Source organism: Elephantulus edwardii, unplaced genomic scaffold (assembly GCF_000299155.1).
Source record: "Elephantulus edwardii isolate Elephantulus edwardi_28Jun2011 unplaced genomic scaffold, EleEdw1.0 scaffold00189, whole genome shotgun sequence".
Taxonomy (NCBI): Eukaryota; Metazoa; Chordata; class Mammalia; order Macroscelidea; family Macroscelididae; genus Elephantulus; species Elephantulus edwardii.
Genome location: NW_006399939.1, coordinates 1,243,810 through 1,262,236, shown reverse-complemented (window position 1 = coordinate 1,262,236; position 18,427 = coordinate 1,243,810). Strand labels below are relative to the sequence as shown.

Below are 18,427 nucleotides of genomic sequence, written 5' to 3'. Positions count from 1 at the left end.
TAGACAGCACATAACAACAATAAAGCTGTCCCAGTTAAGTAGTATTATATTGGGTGATAATAATAGATGGATCCTAACAGAACAGGAGAAAAATGTAGAGGAGAACTCAAGTTCTTCAAAGTTCAGACTAACTGGACCACTTGAGGCTCAGAGACTCCCTGAAATTATCATTTGAGATACTGTGTAAACCAGAGCATCAAACCAGTGGTTCAGTCCCCTAATGAGACGTTACCTTATGATACACTGAACTGTACAGTTCCACAAGATCCCCACGTGACGGTCATAGATAGATGATGCAGTATATCCACAGTGGGTCTGTAAGAATTAGATGGGGATATTGTTGAACTATAGCTTCTGACTCAGGGTATCTGGAGGGAAAAGGCAATTTTCAGCAGGGACCTGGAATGAACTGGTTCAAAGCTCTGCTTTAAACCTTTAAATCTAAACTTTAACCTAAAATTATCCCTTCAGGTCACCTTTTTTCTAAAGAAATAAATAACACAGTGGTTTTATAAAATAAAGAATATCACCCATTAGTAATGAAATTCTTTTTTTAAAATACTCTACATAGGCAAATAGTACTAAAGGAAAGATGAGAACTGGTACAATCAAAATGTATGGGTTATGAGAATTCTGACACTTTGAGAAAAACGTAGCTAATGTCACAGAATAATTTGTGTATGAATTATTAAGTGAAACCCTAATTTGTTGTGTAAACTTCCACCTTAAATGTAGTGGGTGGGTGGGTGTGGGGGTGTGTGGGGGCATGTATGCAAAGGATAACAAATAAATATATTATGCTAGACAGGACTTTTGGCTAAGATCAAGTGTAGCAGCTGTTCTTATCAGTTTAATACCTGATATGTCCTCTATCTGAGGACAATATATTAAATAGTGAGGCAGGCTCAGGACAGGGCGGAGTTCAGATCTGCTGTACATAGGGTCGCTATGGGTTGCAGACGACTCAACAGCGCATAAGAACAACAACAGACAGGTCATAACAGACATACAGACATATGCACTTAAAAGGGAGTACTGCATAGCAGGAGTGAGAATATGATACTGTTAAGTGGTGATGGAACAATTTATTTTCTCTATACTGTATGGTATTCAGAAATTGATACTCTATAAATTAGAGACCTAAATGTGAAGTACAAAACTTTAATACTTTCAGAAGAAAACAGAGAATATTTTTTATGGTAACTAGGTAGTAAATGAGCCTCAAACAAGATGCAGCAAACCCAATCCCAATAGATAAGATTGATAAATTTGACCACAGACAAAACTGCCTTAACTCGTCCCATCAGTGGTGGTGTTGGTGGCTTTTGACTGCTGTCATGTCGTCTCCTGATTTATAGTGACCTTGCACAGTGTGACAGACCCTGCCCAGGCCTGTGCCACTCCTGGGATCAGTTGAGCACCAGACCGTCCACGGCTTTCTTCCCGTCTTAGTCTAGATGCTCCTCTGAAACCTGTTCTTCACCATAGTAACACACAAGCTTCACTTGACATGTAAGTGTTGGCTGTGACATGTCAGGTGACTGGGAATCAAACCTGAGTCTCCCACTTGAAGACCATTGAAAACTCTTTTAATAACAGTGGTTCAATGCCATGTGCTGGGAATTGCCATGAGTCCATGACCCACCCCAGACAGTCAGAAGTGATAAAAGTGGGGTGTGTGGGATAACAGTAAGGAACATTGAGAAGGAAAACACCCTAGGGACAGGGAGCATCATCAGAGAAGCTTCGGGGTTGAGGTGGTCATGACCGAGAGGAACCGAGCAGTAGCAGGCCTGGAGCATGAGGAGTAGGGGGCTGGGAATGGAAGGGGGCCTCACATGCCAGGTATTGGATTGGGAGGGGCCTCACATGCCAGGTATTGGATTGGGGGGCCTCACATGCCAGGTGTTGATTTGTACCCTCAGAGCTGTGGGACAGTCTTGTCCCTTCAGCAGGCAGGGCTCTAGCTGTCAGCCGTCCTGGGAATGACTCGCTGAGCTGGGACCTTCACGCTGTCTGGAGGAAGAAGCCTGTGAGAGCCGTCACTCCACTACCGCACACCACGGGGAGCTGACACAAGCACCTGCACAAAGGCATTACAGCTCTTAGGGAACTCACAGCAGGACCTCTCCTGTAGGTGCAGCTGCAGGTGGGGTCTACTCAGACCTGTGTTTGAGTTCCAGCCCTTTTCCTTCTAGCTAGTGACCATGGTCAAGTTTCCTAACCTCTCAGAGTGTGATTTCAATAGATATGTTCATGTGCTTCCCTTACTTACAGGAGTCACGTAAGGAGAAAATGAAGTGATGGCTAGATAGAGCCCACAGAAAGGCCCTAATGGCTATTACCATTACCGTGAGCACCACTGTCCACTCCCTGTGGGCCAGGCTTCCTAGGAATGACGGAGCAGGCAGTGTTTGGGAAACTCTGGAGGTCACAACAGGAGCCAATGACCTGGACACTCACATGGCTTGAAGGGCCTGAATTTGTGGCAGCTTGTGTGGCAGAAGGACACCTCCAGCACAGTCCAGAACAGTGGCCCTGAGGAAGTATTGGGGGAAACCTTGACAGCAGTCATTGTACTCTGGGAAAGCTGACCCAGGTATAGTGTTATCGCTGTCTCTCTCTCAGGACCCTGGCATCCAAAGAGAAAGCCAAGGTGTGTGTGGCCTGTGAGTCCAAGCAGAGCTGCAGACACAGACACACTTCAGCTGCCTCTGTGAAGGACGATGGTAATGCGACCTCCCTAAAAAACTTGGTGCAAGGAAGGTGGTTCTTTTTTGGCTTTCCCAGAAGTAGACTTGAAACAAGACACCCAGCTTCCTTCCGCCCGGGAGCCCCTGCCTGGTTGGGCGCTGGCAGCCCCGACTTCCTCTGAGGTTTATTTTTATTTGCTATTTCCTATTTTGGGCTCTTCCAGGACCTGAAACGAGATCATATACACTTACAGATAGCAACTAACACTTGAGTGCTTATTGTACCAAGACACATACCATCACATGACTTTTCACAAGAATAATGTGAACCAAGAGCTGTGATTGTCTCCGGTTTATAGATGAGGAGACTGAGGCTCAGAGAAGAAAAGTGACTTGTCCCGTGAGCAGTGGAGCTGGGCTTGGGTGCCTGAACTCTCCAACCCAGACCTGTAGGAAGCTGGCACAGCTCGTCTCACTAGACTAGGGATGCCAACCTTAGCCAAGTCAGTGGGTTCATACTGGAAGCTGTTGCTTCCTTGGCTCCCATTTAACTCCCGGCTAGCCCAGTCATCCCAGCTGTGGGAAGTCAGCAAGGAACGGAGAGAGAGAGAGAGAGAGAGAGAGACTGGCCAGCCCCTCGGGATTAGCTCAGGCCCTGCCAAGTGCTCTTTCCTCACTCCAGTCTCCTGCCCTGGTGTCCGCCCTGCACATGGCTCTCCTCGGAGCCAGCCTGGACTAGAGTGCCTGTGCTTTCCCCCAGAGTGCTCTCTTCAGCCCTCAGGCCTGGCCTGCAAGGATCATTCCTTGAGCCAATAGATTTGCACAGCGTCTTATTGGCAGCAGCTCCCTACTGGCTCCACTTCAAAGCCTGGGCGGCCAGGCTCCTCCAGGTGTCAGAAGCAGCTGGCACATTAGCAAAAGGCCTCTGGCAGGAAGGGGTATTGAGCCAAACAGCATCAACTGGAAATCAGCACACGTGGATGACCTTGAAGATTCCCTTGTGAGGCCTCTCAGAGTGGCAAGGAGTTCGAGTTCAGGATGAAGGAGCTGTGCATGGACGTGTGGAGCCAACCTGGGACGTCCCCGTCACCAAAGATGGAGGCCAACCTGCAGCATTTCCCCAGAGTTCTGTCACCATTCCAGTTTGAGAAGGCCAGTGTCCAGGACATCATGGAGTTCATTTGTGTAGAGGTGCAGCTCCTTTGTATTAGTCTTTCAACATTTTCTGCAGCTATGGTCCTCTGAAAAGGAACATTCTCCGTACAGCACGAGCACTACCAGAAAGGTTGTAAGAAGGGCCTGCCAACACCGTAACTCGGTCAGAGCTGGACGAGGCCTTGCGGGAACAGGGACCTTCGAGCATCTCCACTGGCAAGCAACTCAATCTGAGATAAGCAGCCTTAAAAAAATTCTCTCATTACCAGCTAGATTCCTTATTCCTGTGATATCTTCCTCAGAGACAGCCTTTCAGGAATTAGGTCTCATGGCTAACAACTTGAAGAATATCATTATTGTCACTAAATTGTACATGTAGACATGGTTGGTGTTTTGCTATGTGTGGAAATTATCAAACAATATCATTAATATTACATGTAAGCAAAATCCTGCTGAAGATTATTCTAGAACAGTACATTGACAGAGAACTACCAGAAATACAAGCTGGGTTTACAAGAGGTCATCGCACTAGAGACATTATCACTACTGTCAGATGGATCTTGTCAGAAAGCAAAGAGTACCAGAAGAATGTATATCTGTTTCATTGACGATACAAAGGCATTTGATTGTGTGGATCACGAAAAATTGTGGCTAACCTTGAGGAGAATGGGAATCCCAGAACACTTAGTTGTGCTCATGTGAAACCCATACTCAGACCAGAAAACAGTCCTCAGAACACAGTAAAGAAACACTGCATGGTTTGAAATCAGTAAAGGAGTGCATCAGGGATGTGCCCTGTCTCCATACCTTTTCAATCTATATGCAGAACAGATCATTTAGGAGGCTGGGCTTTATGAGGAGGAATGTGGCATCAGGATTGGAGGAAGACTCATCAACAACCTAACAATATGCAGATGACACAACCCTGCTTGCTAAAACTGAGAAGGACCTGGAGCGCTTGCTGCAGAAGGTCAAGGACTGTAGTCTTCAATATGTATTGGAGCTCAGCATCAAGAAGACCAAGATTCTCACCACTGGGCCAATGGCAGCACCATGATGGAGAAAAGATTGAGTTTGTTAACAATTACAACTTGTTCAGCACCACAGTCAACACACTTGGCACCAGCAGGCAGGAAATCAAAAGACAAATTGTAGTTGAAGAATCTGCTGTCTACTCTCCAGAATACTAAGAAGCAAAAATGTCACTTTAGAGACTAAGGTGCACCTGATCCAGGCCATGGTCTTCGCAGTTACTTGCTATGCATCAGAGGGTTGGACAGTGGCTAAGGATGACAGAAGAAGAATTGATGACTTTGCTTTGTGGTGCTGGGGAAGAGTATTGAACATACCATGGACCACCAAGAGAACAAATAGATCTGTCTTGGAGAGGATGAAACCAAATATCTCCTTGGAGGCTAGGATTTTGAAGCTCTGTCTCACATACTTTGGGCACATGGCCAGAAGGGACCAGTCCTTAGAGAAGGACATCATGCCCAGAAAGACGACCCCGGATGAAATGGATTGGTACAGTAACTGGGGTAAGGGAGGTAGGTGTGTCAGAGTCAGTGAGATTGGCTTAGGATAGGGTAGGCTTGATAGCTGTTGTACACAGTGTCATTATGTGTCACAGGCAAATCCATGGCACATAACAATATTCTGAACAAAAGCAACAAAATAAATAAGTTTTGATAAAACAGTAAACTAAGGGAGTGGGGAAACTTCATCCCTTGGGCTCACTTAACATTTCTGAAGTTAGTTTCCACACAACTTTACTAAACAAGTACAGAAAGCTCTAGGGAGCTTTGGTGGCCTAGTGGCAAGAAGCTGTGCTGCAATCCCGAAGACACACAGTTCAAATCCACCAGATGCTCCGCTGGAGAAGGAGGGGCAATCTCCTGTGCCAGTCAGATCCAATCGATGGTACACAACAAAAGAAAGAAAAAAAAAACCTCAAACAAGTGCAAAAAATCTCTATATCTGAAGGGAATATACATACAGCATAGATACTTTCAAACATCATACACTGTGACCCTAGGTTAGGGCTCCAAAGACTATACCCACAGGCCATATGCAGCTCATGGCTTGTCTTTATGTGTCCAGCAAGCTAAGAATAAGAATGTACACATGCCCTTCGAGAAAGTGGTTTTGGAACCCATACCCACAAGGAACCGGGCCTTTGCCATCACTTTCTCCTTCCTTTTTTCTTCTGAGCTAAAAGAATCTTTCAGTGTGTCCAAAAGGACATGGGAGTGGGGAGCATTGCGAGGAACTGGCTTGTCTGAGAACATGGGGAAGGAAAGAACATAACATTTGGGAAGAACTGAAAGGTCTCTGAAGCTGGAATATAGTAAAAGAGGCTGCCTGTGGCCTGTAATGAGCCTAGAAGGGTGAGGGGAGGAGGTGTAGGAGGTGTGGGGTGGATTGAGGGAGCTCTTATCCACGGTAAGAATGAAGAGTCAACTCTTAAGGCCAATGGGAAGACCATGTGGGTTTTAAAGGGAACAGTCAAGTGGTCAAGTGCGCATTTTTTTAAGACAGCCTTTCTGACCACAGTATGGATACTGGATTATAAGGAGCCAAGAGTCACTGCCCAGAAACCAGGTCAGAGGCCAGGCAGGGAAAGAGGACAAGTGCAGGCTTATTATCTTGCTATCTGAGCAGGTGTAGTGTGTTCAGAGACAGGATTGGCAGGGCCTGGTGATTGATGGACACAAGTGAGGGAGGGATTTCCAGGTGGCCAGGATGACACCCCCACGATTCTGGCAGTGCAGACTAGTGGGTGGCATTGCTACTAATCAAAGTAGAGAACCAACTGCCTTTTTTGGCAGCCATCCTCCCTGCTGGCAATCAGGAAAACCCCTCAGCCCTTTCACACCTGTGGGTGGGCTCCAGCCACGTCTCTCTCAGAAAGCCAGTCCCTGCCAAGGTCTGCCTCCCCAGGATGCCCACTGGCTCCTCCTGACCAGAGAAGGCGTCTGCCAGCCAAGGGTGCTGAGCAGGTATGTCTGCCCTCCCAGAGCCCAGGCTCAGTCTCCTCAGACGCTGACGATCAAAGTCAGGAATGGCTGTGGATGAAGAGCTGCAGGCTGGTGCTGGAGCTGGACGGGCAGGGCCTGTTTGGAGCTTCCAGCTCTACCTGTGCTGAGAGGGAGATCTGATGGCATCAGCTTCAAAGCTGAGGTGTGGCACAGCCTGTCTTGGGAGCATGGTGACTAATTAAAAGTGAGGCAAATTAAAGAATTAAAACTCACTAAAAGTGGAGGCATCAGATAGGGGTGAAGGTTGCACAACTTCATGAATATACTAAGAACCACTGACTTTTACATTTGCTTTGGGGGTGTGTTTTGTAATTTACATATAAAAAACACATTTGCCAATTCCACATTTTTCAAGTGTACTTGAAAAGAGTTCACTTGTAAAGGATGAATTTGTAGTTCATGAGATCTCTCTCATATGAACGAATGGCAGCAACTGCTGAGAACAGGGCAGTGGGCTCCAGAGTGGTGGAATAAGAGGAGGAGCCCTGTAACACTTCAAAGGCTTTGGCTCCCCTCAGAAGCTTCCCTCTTGGGGGTGCTCTCAGCCTGGCTCTCCCATGGTAATGTCAGGCCTTCTCCTTCCTGCTGAGCCTGGGAACATCAGATTTGAGGTGCCTTGTTCTTCCTCCCTGAGCGCTTCTGGGAGAACTCTCTCCTTTGCTAACTCTAGTCCCTTCTTCCTTCCCTCTCTTTACTCTCTCTCTCCCCACATTTCCTCTCCATCTAGATATCAGAATGTCAGCTTTATGTCTCCTCGCTTCCTTTTTGACTGCTTGGGTTCCCCTCAGGTAATGGGAAGCAAGACGTGGAGATCAACACTTGGCCTGTTGGTCCCATCATTGATAGAGGGACTAGGGCACCCTCCAGTGGTCAGTAGCAGCACTTCTTCCCACTATGTGGCCTTGGTTTTCTTCCAGAAAAAAAAATTTAACAATGAACTCTGGGAGTTGGACTTGCTAACCAGAATCTTGGTGGTTTGAATCCATAAGCAGCTCCACAGGAGAAAGATAAGGCAGTCTCCTCTCATAAAGACTTAAAGCCTTGAAAACCCGATGAAGGGTGACCATGAACTGGAATTGACTCCAAGGGCAGTGAGTTTGGATTTTGTTGTTTTGTTGTGTTTTGTTTGTTTGTTTGTTTGTTTGTTTGTTTGTTTGTTTGTTTGTTTGTTTTTATTATTTTGTGTCTGTGTACCGTCAAATCAGATCTGACTGGTACAGGAGGAGGACATTGCCCCTCCTTCTCAAGCAAAGCATCTGGTGGATTTGAACCGCACACCTCTGGGATTGCAGTGCAGCTTCTTTGATAATCACGGCAGCTTTTTCCCCCCAACAAGAGATAAGTGGTGCGGGGGTGGGGGGAATAAGTGGGCAGAGGAGTTAAATGAGATAGTAAACTTAACAAAAAGAAGATAAATTGGCCACAGAAACTAAAGGGAGGAAAGTTAGTATTTATATTCTGTGTATCTTTTTAGTCTTAAGAAAAAATACCAGTTTGTCTTCCTGGAAAGTTTGTGGACTATGCAATTGAGCAGACTCCCCAGTTCTGTAACTTTGGGCTAACTGACTTCTGTGGAACCAGGACCTTAAGCTAATTTGAATTTGTTCAGTCATGGCTGTTGAAATAAAATAGGAAAAGACCCAAACTTCCCCTTACTCATTCACTCATTCATTTAATTGCAGGTGAGGATTATCCAAAATGTTAAATAGCGGGAAGAATTCTGTGTTGAAACTCTAGAATTGGAGACTCAAAAATTCTGACATTATATTCTTCCCAGGACTGTGGACAGTGATGTACATTCAGCGTGGTTTGGTCAGCTGCCATCTTTGAGCTGGCCAATGTTGTGTTTTACTCAGCCTACCAAGAGATTTGGTTGCTATGCAACAAAGATGCTCCCTTGTTTTCTAAGGAGACTGTGTTTCTAACAAGTCTTGGGGGTTTTTTGTTATTATGTCCCATCGAGTCACTTACAACTCAAAGCTCCCTGTGTACAGCAGCTCTGAAGCCTGCCCTGTCCTGAGCCAGTCTCACAGCAACACACCAACCTCCATTGCCCCAGTACTGTATCAGTCCATCTCATCCGGGGCCTTCCTCTCCTGCGTTGGCCCTCCACTCTTCTGAGCATGATGTCCTTCCTCAATGACCAGTAATTTTCCCCATTTGCATTAATGTTCTGTTTCGCTCACATTTTAAAACTTTATATCTGTTCTAGCCTTACTTGTTAGCCACATCCAAACCAGGGTGAACTAATTTGCAGCCTTGTCTGAAATTTAGATTTGTCACCTTTAAAATGAAAACAGCAACAAGGCCTACTTCACAGGACTGTTTGTTGTTGGATGAAATGTATTTAAGTACCTTGCACTTACAGTGCCTTCCATATAGTCCTCAAACCCAAAACCAGACCCACTGCCATCAAGTCCGTTTCTACTCCTGGCCATCTGTCATTGGCTTTCCAAGGCTGTACATATTCATGGGAGGAGACTGCCCGTCTTTCTCCCACGCAGCAGCTAGCTGGTGGATTTGAATTGTGACCTTCTGGATAGCAGCCCGACATGTTCCGCACTACCCCACCAGGACTGCCTGCCCGGTAGTAACCACTTAGCAAGGGTGTCTGTGCACGTTATTATAACTAAAACTAGATTGGCCTCATTTGCTGGCTTTGGAAGGTCTGAAGACAAGGCCAGCTGCCTCACACAATTCCAACTCCTTCTCACTTCGTGTCTGCAAAGTCTGTCATCTCAAGGGCTGATTCAGATGCCAGTTTGGAGACCCTCTGACACAGGGAAGTAAAAAGAAGTTAAGAAAAATATACAAGCGAGCAAAACAAATGTTTTCTTTTAAGTAAAGGTAAAGCCAGAAAGGCCCGTCAGAAAGAGACTGGGCCTCATTCCGCTCCAGTGGCTGAGTTTGGCCCCTGCCTGGCACAAGGACAGAGCCCAGTGAGTGCTAATTTCCTTCCGTTTCACTCTCCTCTGGGACAGGGCCCGAGCAGAGGATGAACGTGGCCTTGCTCTGATCCCTTTAGTAATCAGATGGTTTTCTTTCTGTGAGGTGGGTGCCCAGTGGGAGGGACTGGAGAGGAAAAAAATCCGGAGGTAGTCAGCTTGTGAGAGTGGACAGCTAGAAGCATCGTGGCCTCCATGGCGCCAGGAGACGGGGTGTGTTCTTTGACCCTCTCAAATGCAGACTCCCCAACAGCTCTTCACCCTCTCCCCTTGTCTGCCATCAGTGTCCCAGGATGATGGAGCTTGTGGCAGTTCTGGCCCTTTCGGAGCTTATTAAATCGCAGTGCCACTTGCCAAGACCCCTTTAAACCTCTTGGCTGTTCTTTTTGCCTTTTCTGATCAGCTGTGTTTATTCTGAACTAAATGGTCCTCACTGCAGGATGAAGGGATTTACTGCTTAAGTATATGAAAAGAAATCTTGGCTGCATTACAATTGCACCGTGTCCTCGCCCCCTCCTGCCCCCCTCCCCATGCTCCATCCACTAGCTGGTGCCACCAAGACTGAACAGTGAGCCCGCTCTTGGTACAGTGCAGTCAGTGCAGAAAGTGTGAGGTGACTGGGAGGAGCTGGCTTTGGGGAGCCCTCTACCAAATGTTTCTTGCTGCTCGAGGGAAGACTGGAGATCCAGTAACAAAACAGTTTCTTTCTTTCACTCTTATACACACTTCTCTCCCTTCCTCTCTTTCTCCTCCTGAGAAGGCACTGGGTGGTACAAATGATTCACACACTTGGCTGCTAACAAAAGTGTGGACGTTCAAGTCCACCCCGAGGCTTCTGAGAAGCAATCCCTGGCAATCTATTCCCAGAAAGCCAGCACTCAAAACCTAACAAACACTAGTTTAGCTTCTTGGAAAAGAATTGTCTGCCTTGAGCATTGTGCTTTTTTAAAGAACTATTGGGGTCAACTTGATGAAACCAGACAGATTGGACAGGAAACTGAATGGGCAGTGAGTTAAGGGAAGGGGGCAGCTCTGAAGAGGAGGGTCGAAGGGTGCACGGCTGTGTCAGACACCGTGGCGGTGCTATCTGTCCTTTTGGCATCTTCTCAATGGGGGGAGTGGGCACAGTCCTGCGGAGCATGGCTCTGCAGTGACCCACGTGGCCTTCCCGCGGGTCAGATCCAACTCACAGCGGCCGAGTGTTCTCCCCGCAGGATCGTGCTCATGGACGACGCCATGGACTGTCTCATGTCCTTTTCTGACTTCCTGTTTGCCTTTCAGATTCAATTTTACTACTCAGGTAAGCTTTCTACAGCCCATGTATGGGCTCCTGTCTGGGATCTAGTCCTCTTCTCCTTTCCTGGGGCCTTTCCATTTGTCTGTCCAGCACGCATGTTTCCCTTCCCCCTCCTCTGTGGGCCATGGTGGTTATGTTTCGTGTCAGTCCCTTGCACGATGTCTTGTTCCCGCTGGTGGCCACCAGATGCGGGCCTCCTTCCTCGGCCCCCTTGGGGCTTCCAGGCACCAGCATCCCAAGTCAGTCGTGAGAATGACAACGATAGCAACACTCTCAGTCACTATTTACTGAAATACAGTATAAGCCAAACAAGCACTAAGCACTTTGATCCTTACAGCAACCCTGAAAATGGGTATTTCCAAGTGATAAACTTACAAAGGTTTAGCAACTTGCAAAGTCTAGCAAGCTAAGCTAAGAAGTGGTGGAGCCCAGGCTTGAAAAGAGGGCTGATCTGAAGCCAGAGAAGCCCTCACACAGCCATTCTGTTCACTGTATCTACAGTGACGTCCCTAACTTGTGTCCATGGCACACGTCGCCCCCAAGGCTGACCTCTCCTCCCACCCTGCTCTCCAGGCACATCAACGGTGCCCTTAAATCCCTTCTGGAATCAGGTAGAGTGAAAAAATAAATGGGTACATACAAAATGCACACCACCTCACACACAGTCACATCAAATGGAATGTTGGGTTTGGAAATTGCTATGTCCATAAACAAAGTTGTTTAAAACAGGGCTCTTGCTGTAAATAGGAGGCTGTTCTTGGATCTAGAAGGTGGCCTTCCTGTTAGCTGTGGTCTCAGCCAGCCCTGGGCTCCCTCAGTGACCACCCAGGGCCTGGGCAGACAGGGGCTGGAGCCTGGTGGTTCACTCTCTGCTCTTGGCAGCTCCAAACATTTTTCTCATTTCTCTAAAGTCTCGGCCCTAGACACTGCCTGTCTTCTCATGGCCCTCCCAGAGGGACAGGGTGGTACGTGGGTACTTGTGTGTCACAGTACCAAACAGCCACGTGTGCCAATCAGAGAGGAGATGAGCCCTGAGACCTTGGTTACTCACAGTAATCCAGTTACTAAAATGAGAGCCAGTCTTCACACATTTACTAAAATAGCTGGTCACAGGTTTCCTTCTTTCTCACTAACATTCCATTATTGCTTCTTGAGTCCGGCGGGTGGCCTCATACCATGAGGTGGACCAGGAGGAGCATGCTCCTGTTCACAGCTTTCAGAAACTACTACTAGCATTTAGCACGTGCCAGACACAAGGCTGCATACTGTGCAAAGTAAGGATCCTACATCCCAGCAAAGAGGCAGATTAAACAACTACCGAAAACTAGCCATTGGATAACGGCTACCAGAAAGTCAGTGGAGGTGGTCACCAGGGAGTGCAGCCTAGGCTAGGAAACCCTGAATGGATGGATGGGCATTTAAGGGGAAACACACATTTGTATTCTTTGTCTTGAGTGTGCTGGTCAAGCGAGATTGAAGGCTCTATTCTCAGGACACCACACATTGGCATGGAGGTTGAGGCGTGGCTGGGATAACAAGCAAGGGAGAGGGAAGGACAGAGGGAAGACCCACATATCTCCTCCCTGCCTAACTCTGCCCCACTGTGGTACCTAGAATTCTTGGAGAATGTGGCCACCATCTACCAGGACCTGCTAGCGGGCAAGAACCCCAATACAGTGATTGTCCCAACATCATCCAGCGGACAGCACCGCCAGCGGCCTGGCCTGGGTGAGGCTAGCATGCTGGAGGGAGTGGAGGCGTCCCTGTTCTGCCAGTGCCTGGAGAGCCTGTGTGACCGGCACAAGTACAGGTGAGAGATGGGCTCACAGACCCTCCTCAGCCCCAGGGACTGTCGCTGGCTGACTGTGGAACAGGTCCCTGACAGATGCTCTCATTAGTCCAAGCGCTTCTGGAGGCCTTGAATTAGAACAGCCTGGTTTCCTCCTAAATTAGGGAGCTGAGAGGCTCCCCAACTGGCATGCTTAGGAAGAACTGCTTTCACTTGAGCAAGATAGTTGCCCATGACCAGGTGGGCCCACTTCTTACCAGGATACAGACTGGCCTTGACTGTTCAGAAAGGAGAGACCACCACTGTATAAAACTTGGCTTCAGAACAGAACAGAACAACCAGTTTTGGTCTCCAAGACAAATTTGTCTCTAGCCACTTCTTCTTCCCCAATTCCCTGCCCTAGTGAAAGCCCCTGGTAAGCCTGCCAGCAGGCCTGTCTACAGTCAAGGCCTTGCTTCTGGACCTATGCCAGGTTCCTTCAAGGGCTGAAGGCTCTCAAGTAGGCACATCCCTTGATTTTGATGAGGAGACTGAACTCAGACATTCTTGTCCTTTAAACTGGCGTATCTGGATTCTTCATTCTAGCTGCCCACCTCCAGCACTTGTCAAAGAAGTCCTAAGCAACGTCCAGAGACTGACCTTCTATGGATTCCTTGTGGCTCTCTCAAAGCATCATGGGATCAACCAAGCCCTAGGTGAGCAGAGCTAATTGCGGTCAGTTCCCTCCTTCCACAATTCATAGCCAGGCAGGAGCTGGCCTCGTGAGCAAACATGTCCCCACAGGGAGGAGAAATCATCGGCTCTTCTTTGACATCTCAGAGCCAGCTTCTGAGTCCCAGGGGGACTGTGCCCTCTTAGGCCTCTCACGTTGCAGTGCTAAGGGCCAGCCGTCCCCACCCAGGGCCCTGCCCCAACATGAATCGGCCTCTCCCTATAGAATCCCAACTCTGCCTTGAGGAGTGGCCAGCAGGTTGGGCAGACACAGGGCTATTTACTCAGTGACTCTGCTGATTATATATCAAAGAGACCTGAATCCCATTTGTAAATACAGAAAGGTGTGTCAGTGGAGCCCTTTTTACCCAGCTGAGGGGCGGGCAGGAATCTGATTAAACTGAAAGGGAGTTTTAAAAAGTGGGGAGGCCTGCACAGCCCGGTTTTCGTTGTTTTGTACTGGTTGGGTTCCTGATCCTCAAGTCTTCTCTGCCTACCCAGCTCCTCCCTTGAGCTCTCCTAGGGAAAGGGCTACCAGGCCAGTCATCCTACTGGGGCGCAGGGGGTCGACACAGTCTGAGGGCCATCCACATGAGCTTGGTAGCTGAGGTCACTGGATTAGAAAGGACAAAGATTAGAAAGGAGGAAAAATCGAAGTTATAAGATTAAAAGCATGGGGGTTACTTTGGTTTTGTATTATATTCTGGGTAACTTGCTACCGGCCCCTCCTTTGCACCAACCACAGTCACTATGGAAGAATAGGAAAAACTAGCGAATGGGTCACAGGTTGGCCTGACCTCCCCTGCTGGCTTCTAAAAGTCTTCAAAAAGGATTCTCACCACCTTGAGCCCTAGTGCTAGGGGAGCGGGAGATGGAAGGCAGCAGATGTCCCTGTCCTCACCTGGAACTGTGGTATATAAAAACAGAAAGCTGGAGCTACCCGGGTTGAAGCTGGCTGGAGAGAGGATTAGTGTTATTCTTTGGTCCTTGAGACACTCTCAAAGAATGAGAAGCTTCCGTGTGACATAATTTTAAAACTACTAACTTAGAGAAATGTACGAACAGTGCTCAGGCCATTCGTTCATAGGGTCGCTATGAGTCCTCTACGACTCGACAGCACCAAACAACACCAACTTAGAGAAAAAGTGAGGAAGAGGCATCACTTGAAAGGTTTAGAAAAGTCAGGATCTAGAATGGAACAGATGGGTAATTTTTAGTCTTTCTATAGACCAGAATTGTTGACTTCCATGTCTAATTTCTAAACACCAGCAAGCTCTTTTCCCTAACAGTTTGCTAGTGAGAATTTTATCTGCAAACTTCAGTCACAACTCCTAGGAGCATCCAAGAGCCTCTCCTCTCTTCTCCTTAGTATCAAAAACTACCTGCCATTAGTGAGAGTCTAGCTGAGGGGCATTGGTGGTTCAGTGGTAGAAGTGTTGTCTTGCATAGGCCAGGGTTTGATTCTGGCCAGTTCACCATGACGTGGAGAGTTACCACCTGCCTGAATGTCAGGGGTCATGCTCGTTGCTGTGATACTAAGCAGGTTCAGTCAGAGCTTCCAGAAGATGAACAAAGACGAAAAGCTGGTGATCACTTCTAAAACTCAGCTAGTGAAAACCCACTGGGTAGGAAGCGTTCAGTTAGTAGCTGCTCATGGGGATCACAGCATCGTGCTCTGTGCGCATGGGGGCAGCACTGAGTCAGGGGCCTGGTGAGCACCAATACGTTTACAGCTAAAGAACCCAACATGGAGAAATTGGATTTTGTCCTGAAATCTGAGATTTACGGCAGAGCAGAACTGGACTGGTTCCCTTTTGCTCTTAAGAGAATGGAGTTTGTGTGATCCTGCCCCAGCCTCCCCTCCTTCCTGGGGCCTGCCCTGGAGCCACAGTTTCAACCATCTCTGTGTCAATGGTGGGCCATCCTGAACTTGAGCACTAGTCATTTCTGGTCTTTGTTGTCAGACCAGAAACCCCCATGGTGCAGTGATGAAGTGTGTGGCTAAGTGAAAGGCTGGCAGTTCAAACCCACTCGTCATTCCGGAGAAAGCTGTGGCAGTCCACTTCTGTGAAGACTTGCAGCATGGGAAGCTGCCTGGGGCAGTCGCACTCTGTCCTATGGGGCTGCTGTCAAAAGCAGCTCTGTGGGGAGGGCAGGGGTCTTTGGTTTCCCTGTCAGCCTGGGCCAAGTTCAATGTTGCTGGCACCTTTGTCACCTAGTACCTGAGACCTCCAGAACAAACTCTTTCTCGTGAGCCCTAGCTGACAAGCCACACCGAGTTTGGAAGAGGGAAGCCCCGCCTATGCAGTGAGCTCAGGTTCAGAAGTCTCCTTGGCTGTGGTCTCTGCCCCAAGCAGGTAGAGGTAGGCAGTGTTGTCAGGTCGTCCTCGGGACCTGCTCCAGGGCCCCTGTAGTAATCCTTCCACACCTCTGAGAAGCTCCTGCCAGAATCTAGGTCAGTATCCCCAGGTTCACAAGACAGACACAAAGGGGAAGGCACAGACCTACCTGCCTGCTGGGAACAGGGCAGCACCATGGGCATCTGGCTCAAAGACCCTCAAGATTAAATGTTGTGTCTCCCCAACTATCTTCTAGGAGCTCTGCCTGACAAAGGGGACCTGATGCATGACCCAGCCATGGATGAGGAACTGGAACGTCTGTAAGTGTCAAGTGGGGAGATGCTGCCCCCTTGTGGGGACCAGACATAGTTGGCCATAGCTGGCCATAGCCATGCCCCATAATGGCTCACAAGGCTGGTCAGAGCCCCCCATGCTGGTCAGGACAGGCTTGAAGGGCCAGCAGAGGCCTGGGACATCTTTCCTTTGAGTCCTATGCGGCTAGAGCCTGTGGGTCCACGCAAGGGAACACGAAGCGAGAGGCACTGGCTCTGGACAGGAGGCACCGCCGCTGCCCTGAGCTGCTTCCCTCTTTCAGGCTGGCCCAGGTCCCAGGCCTGGTCAACTCAGTCACTGCCAACCCTGAAGCCAGCTGCCTGCCTGCCCGGACCCCTCCTCGGGTTGCCTCTCCCTGGAGACCCCTCCATCACTCCCGCAAAGTGGACGTAGAGAGCGATGGCTCCACGGAAGAGACAGACGAGTCTGAGACTTGAGGAGTCTGAAGGGTCCTGCCTGTTGCCCTGTCCCTTGTTCTCACCTCTGCCCTTGGGAATCCCACCCAACCTTTCATGTGTGCTATGCTGCCCTCTGCTGGCGAAAAGGCTGAGCAACAGCCCAGCCCACAGCTGCCTTGGGTTCGGATGATCTGCCAAATTGATCAGTAACCCTAGAAAATTAACACCCTACCCCAACAGTCCACTTTAGTCGGGCCCCAAGCTGACTGCAGTGGAATGGGACCATCTGGTCACTAAGAAGGGGACGTGGCCTTAGGTTTTTGTGGACAGTCCTCCCAGCCTCTTAGGCAAGAGCCATCTTCTCAGACCACCTCTGCTAGCCCTCCTGCCCCCCAATAAGATTGATCTCCTCACAGAAACTACAAGGGGAAGGCCCTGATTAGCCAACAGAGGGCCTTGTGTGGCCAAGGGGGAGGGCCGAGCACTTGGAGGACAAGACCACTGAGGCCTTTCCTCTGGAGAACAGCCACCAGGCAGCATGGCAACAAGGGCGGGCAGGATGGTTCCACGTGCAAAACCCACTCAAGTCTCCCCCATGTCTAACAGCTAAATATGTGACATGAATAAAGCCCCTCGTGTCTGGTCTCCGGCGAGTCTAAAACCACTAAGGAGAGACAGGATGTGCTTGGTACTTTGGTGCTGAAACCTAGCTTTTCTGATAATGTGGGGAGGTGTGGGAGCCTAGGACCACAAAGCCTGAGACCTGCCTCAGATGAGAAGGGTTACACTTCTGTGGGAGCAGCCCTGGGCAGTGCTAACACTGGAATGGGAGGCCTAGCGGGTTCTGGGCCAGGCCCAGAGATCAGGCGACAGCAGGGTTAGCAGCAGCCTGCTAGCCAAGGATGGTTCACAAATATACCGAGCACCTGCTCTGAGCTAGGAAGAGGGGGGACAGCTGCAAACACTGGCCTGAGGAGCCAACCTCACAGGTTAAGAACTGAGGGAGGTAAAGGCAGGTGGTCTTCAATTTGCATGACACTGGGGCCAACATCACTGGGCCCAGGCCAGGACTGGAAAAGGCACTCCAGGCCTTGTGGTGAGGTCCCAGGCTCCCTACCATCCAGCTAGTGCATCCTGGTGTGAACCATCTGGGGATGAGCAATGGTTCTAGAGATGACTCAGGGTGGAATGGACCCCAATTCCAGACCTGCAAAGCCTCCATCCGTAACAGAGCTCAGGAGCTTCAAGCCCCTGGCTCCCTCGAGCTGTCCTTCCTAACCACTCATTTCCCAGAACAGTGGTTTTCAGCTGAACCCTCAGGAGCCTTCCTCAGAGTGCTCACCTGCCCTCAGCCTCTGGCTCAGTGGGCAAGTTAACAGAGTCAACTAATCCCAGTTCTTTCCTCCGCCTGCAACAGGGTGGTGAGGTCGAGGCTGCACAGGACCTCGCGGCAGCACAGGGCTGCTGAGCCAGGGGCCTTTGGCTTTCAGAGAAGAGACAGAGACAGACCAGAGGCCCTGGAGACAGTGCCCTCAGCTTCTGCACCATCACCCTACCCCTGTCGGTGGGAGGCCAGAGAGTGAGCCAAGGGCCTGCTCACAAGGGGGCAGGGTCCAGAGAGGACAGTACTTCAGCTCAGACCAACAGAAGCCCGGGGCCCTGTGGGGCTTTATTTTGACACCATTTTTTGCAATACAAACAGTCCAGAAAGAAAGTCATGTCCTTTGGG

The 18,427-nt window shown here is 49.1% G+C and overlaps 1 protein-coding gene across 3 annotated transcripts in view; it reads left to right on the top strand.

Moving 5' to 3' along the window:
• The window catches only part of LOC102875182 (chromosome unknown open reading frame, human C11orf49), a 266,475-nt gene extending 248,067 nt beyond the window's left edge, over positions 1-18,408 (top strand). For 2 of the 3 annotated variants that reach the window (XM_006896710.1, XM_006896711.1), the window contains 5 exons: positions 11,046-11,131; positions 12,743-12,938; positions 13,503-13,612; positions 16,224-16,287; positions 16,563-16,737. In XM_006896710.1, the coding sequence (XP_006896772.1) occupies positions 11,046-11,131; positions 12,743-12,938; positions 13,503-13,612; positions 16,224-16,287; positions 16,563-16,737 (631 nt within the window). Of the gene's footprint in view, positions 1-11,045; positions 11,132-12,742; positions 12,939-13,502; positions 13,613-16,223; positions 16,288-16,562; positions 16,738-18,115 lie in introns of those variants that run through there. The other variant, XM_006896709.1, reaches the window with a different exon arrangement.
• Positions 18,409-18,427: the final 19 nt, after the last annotated feature.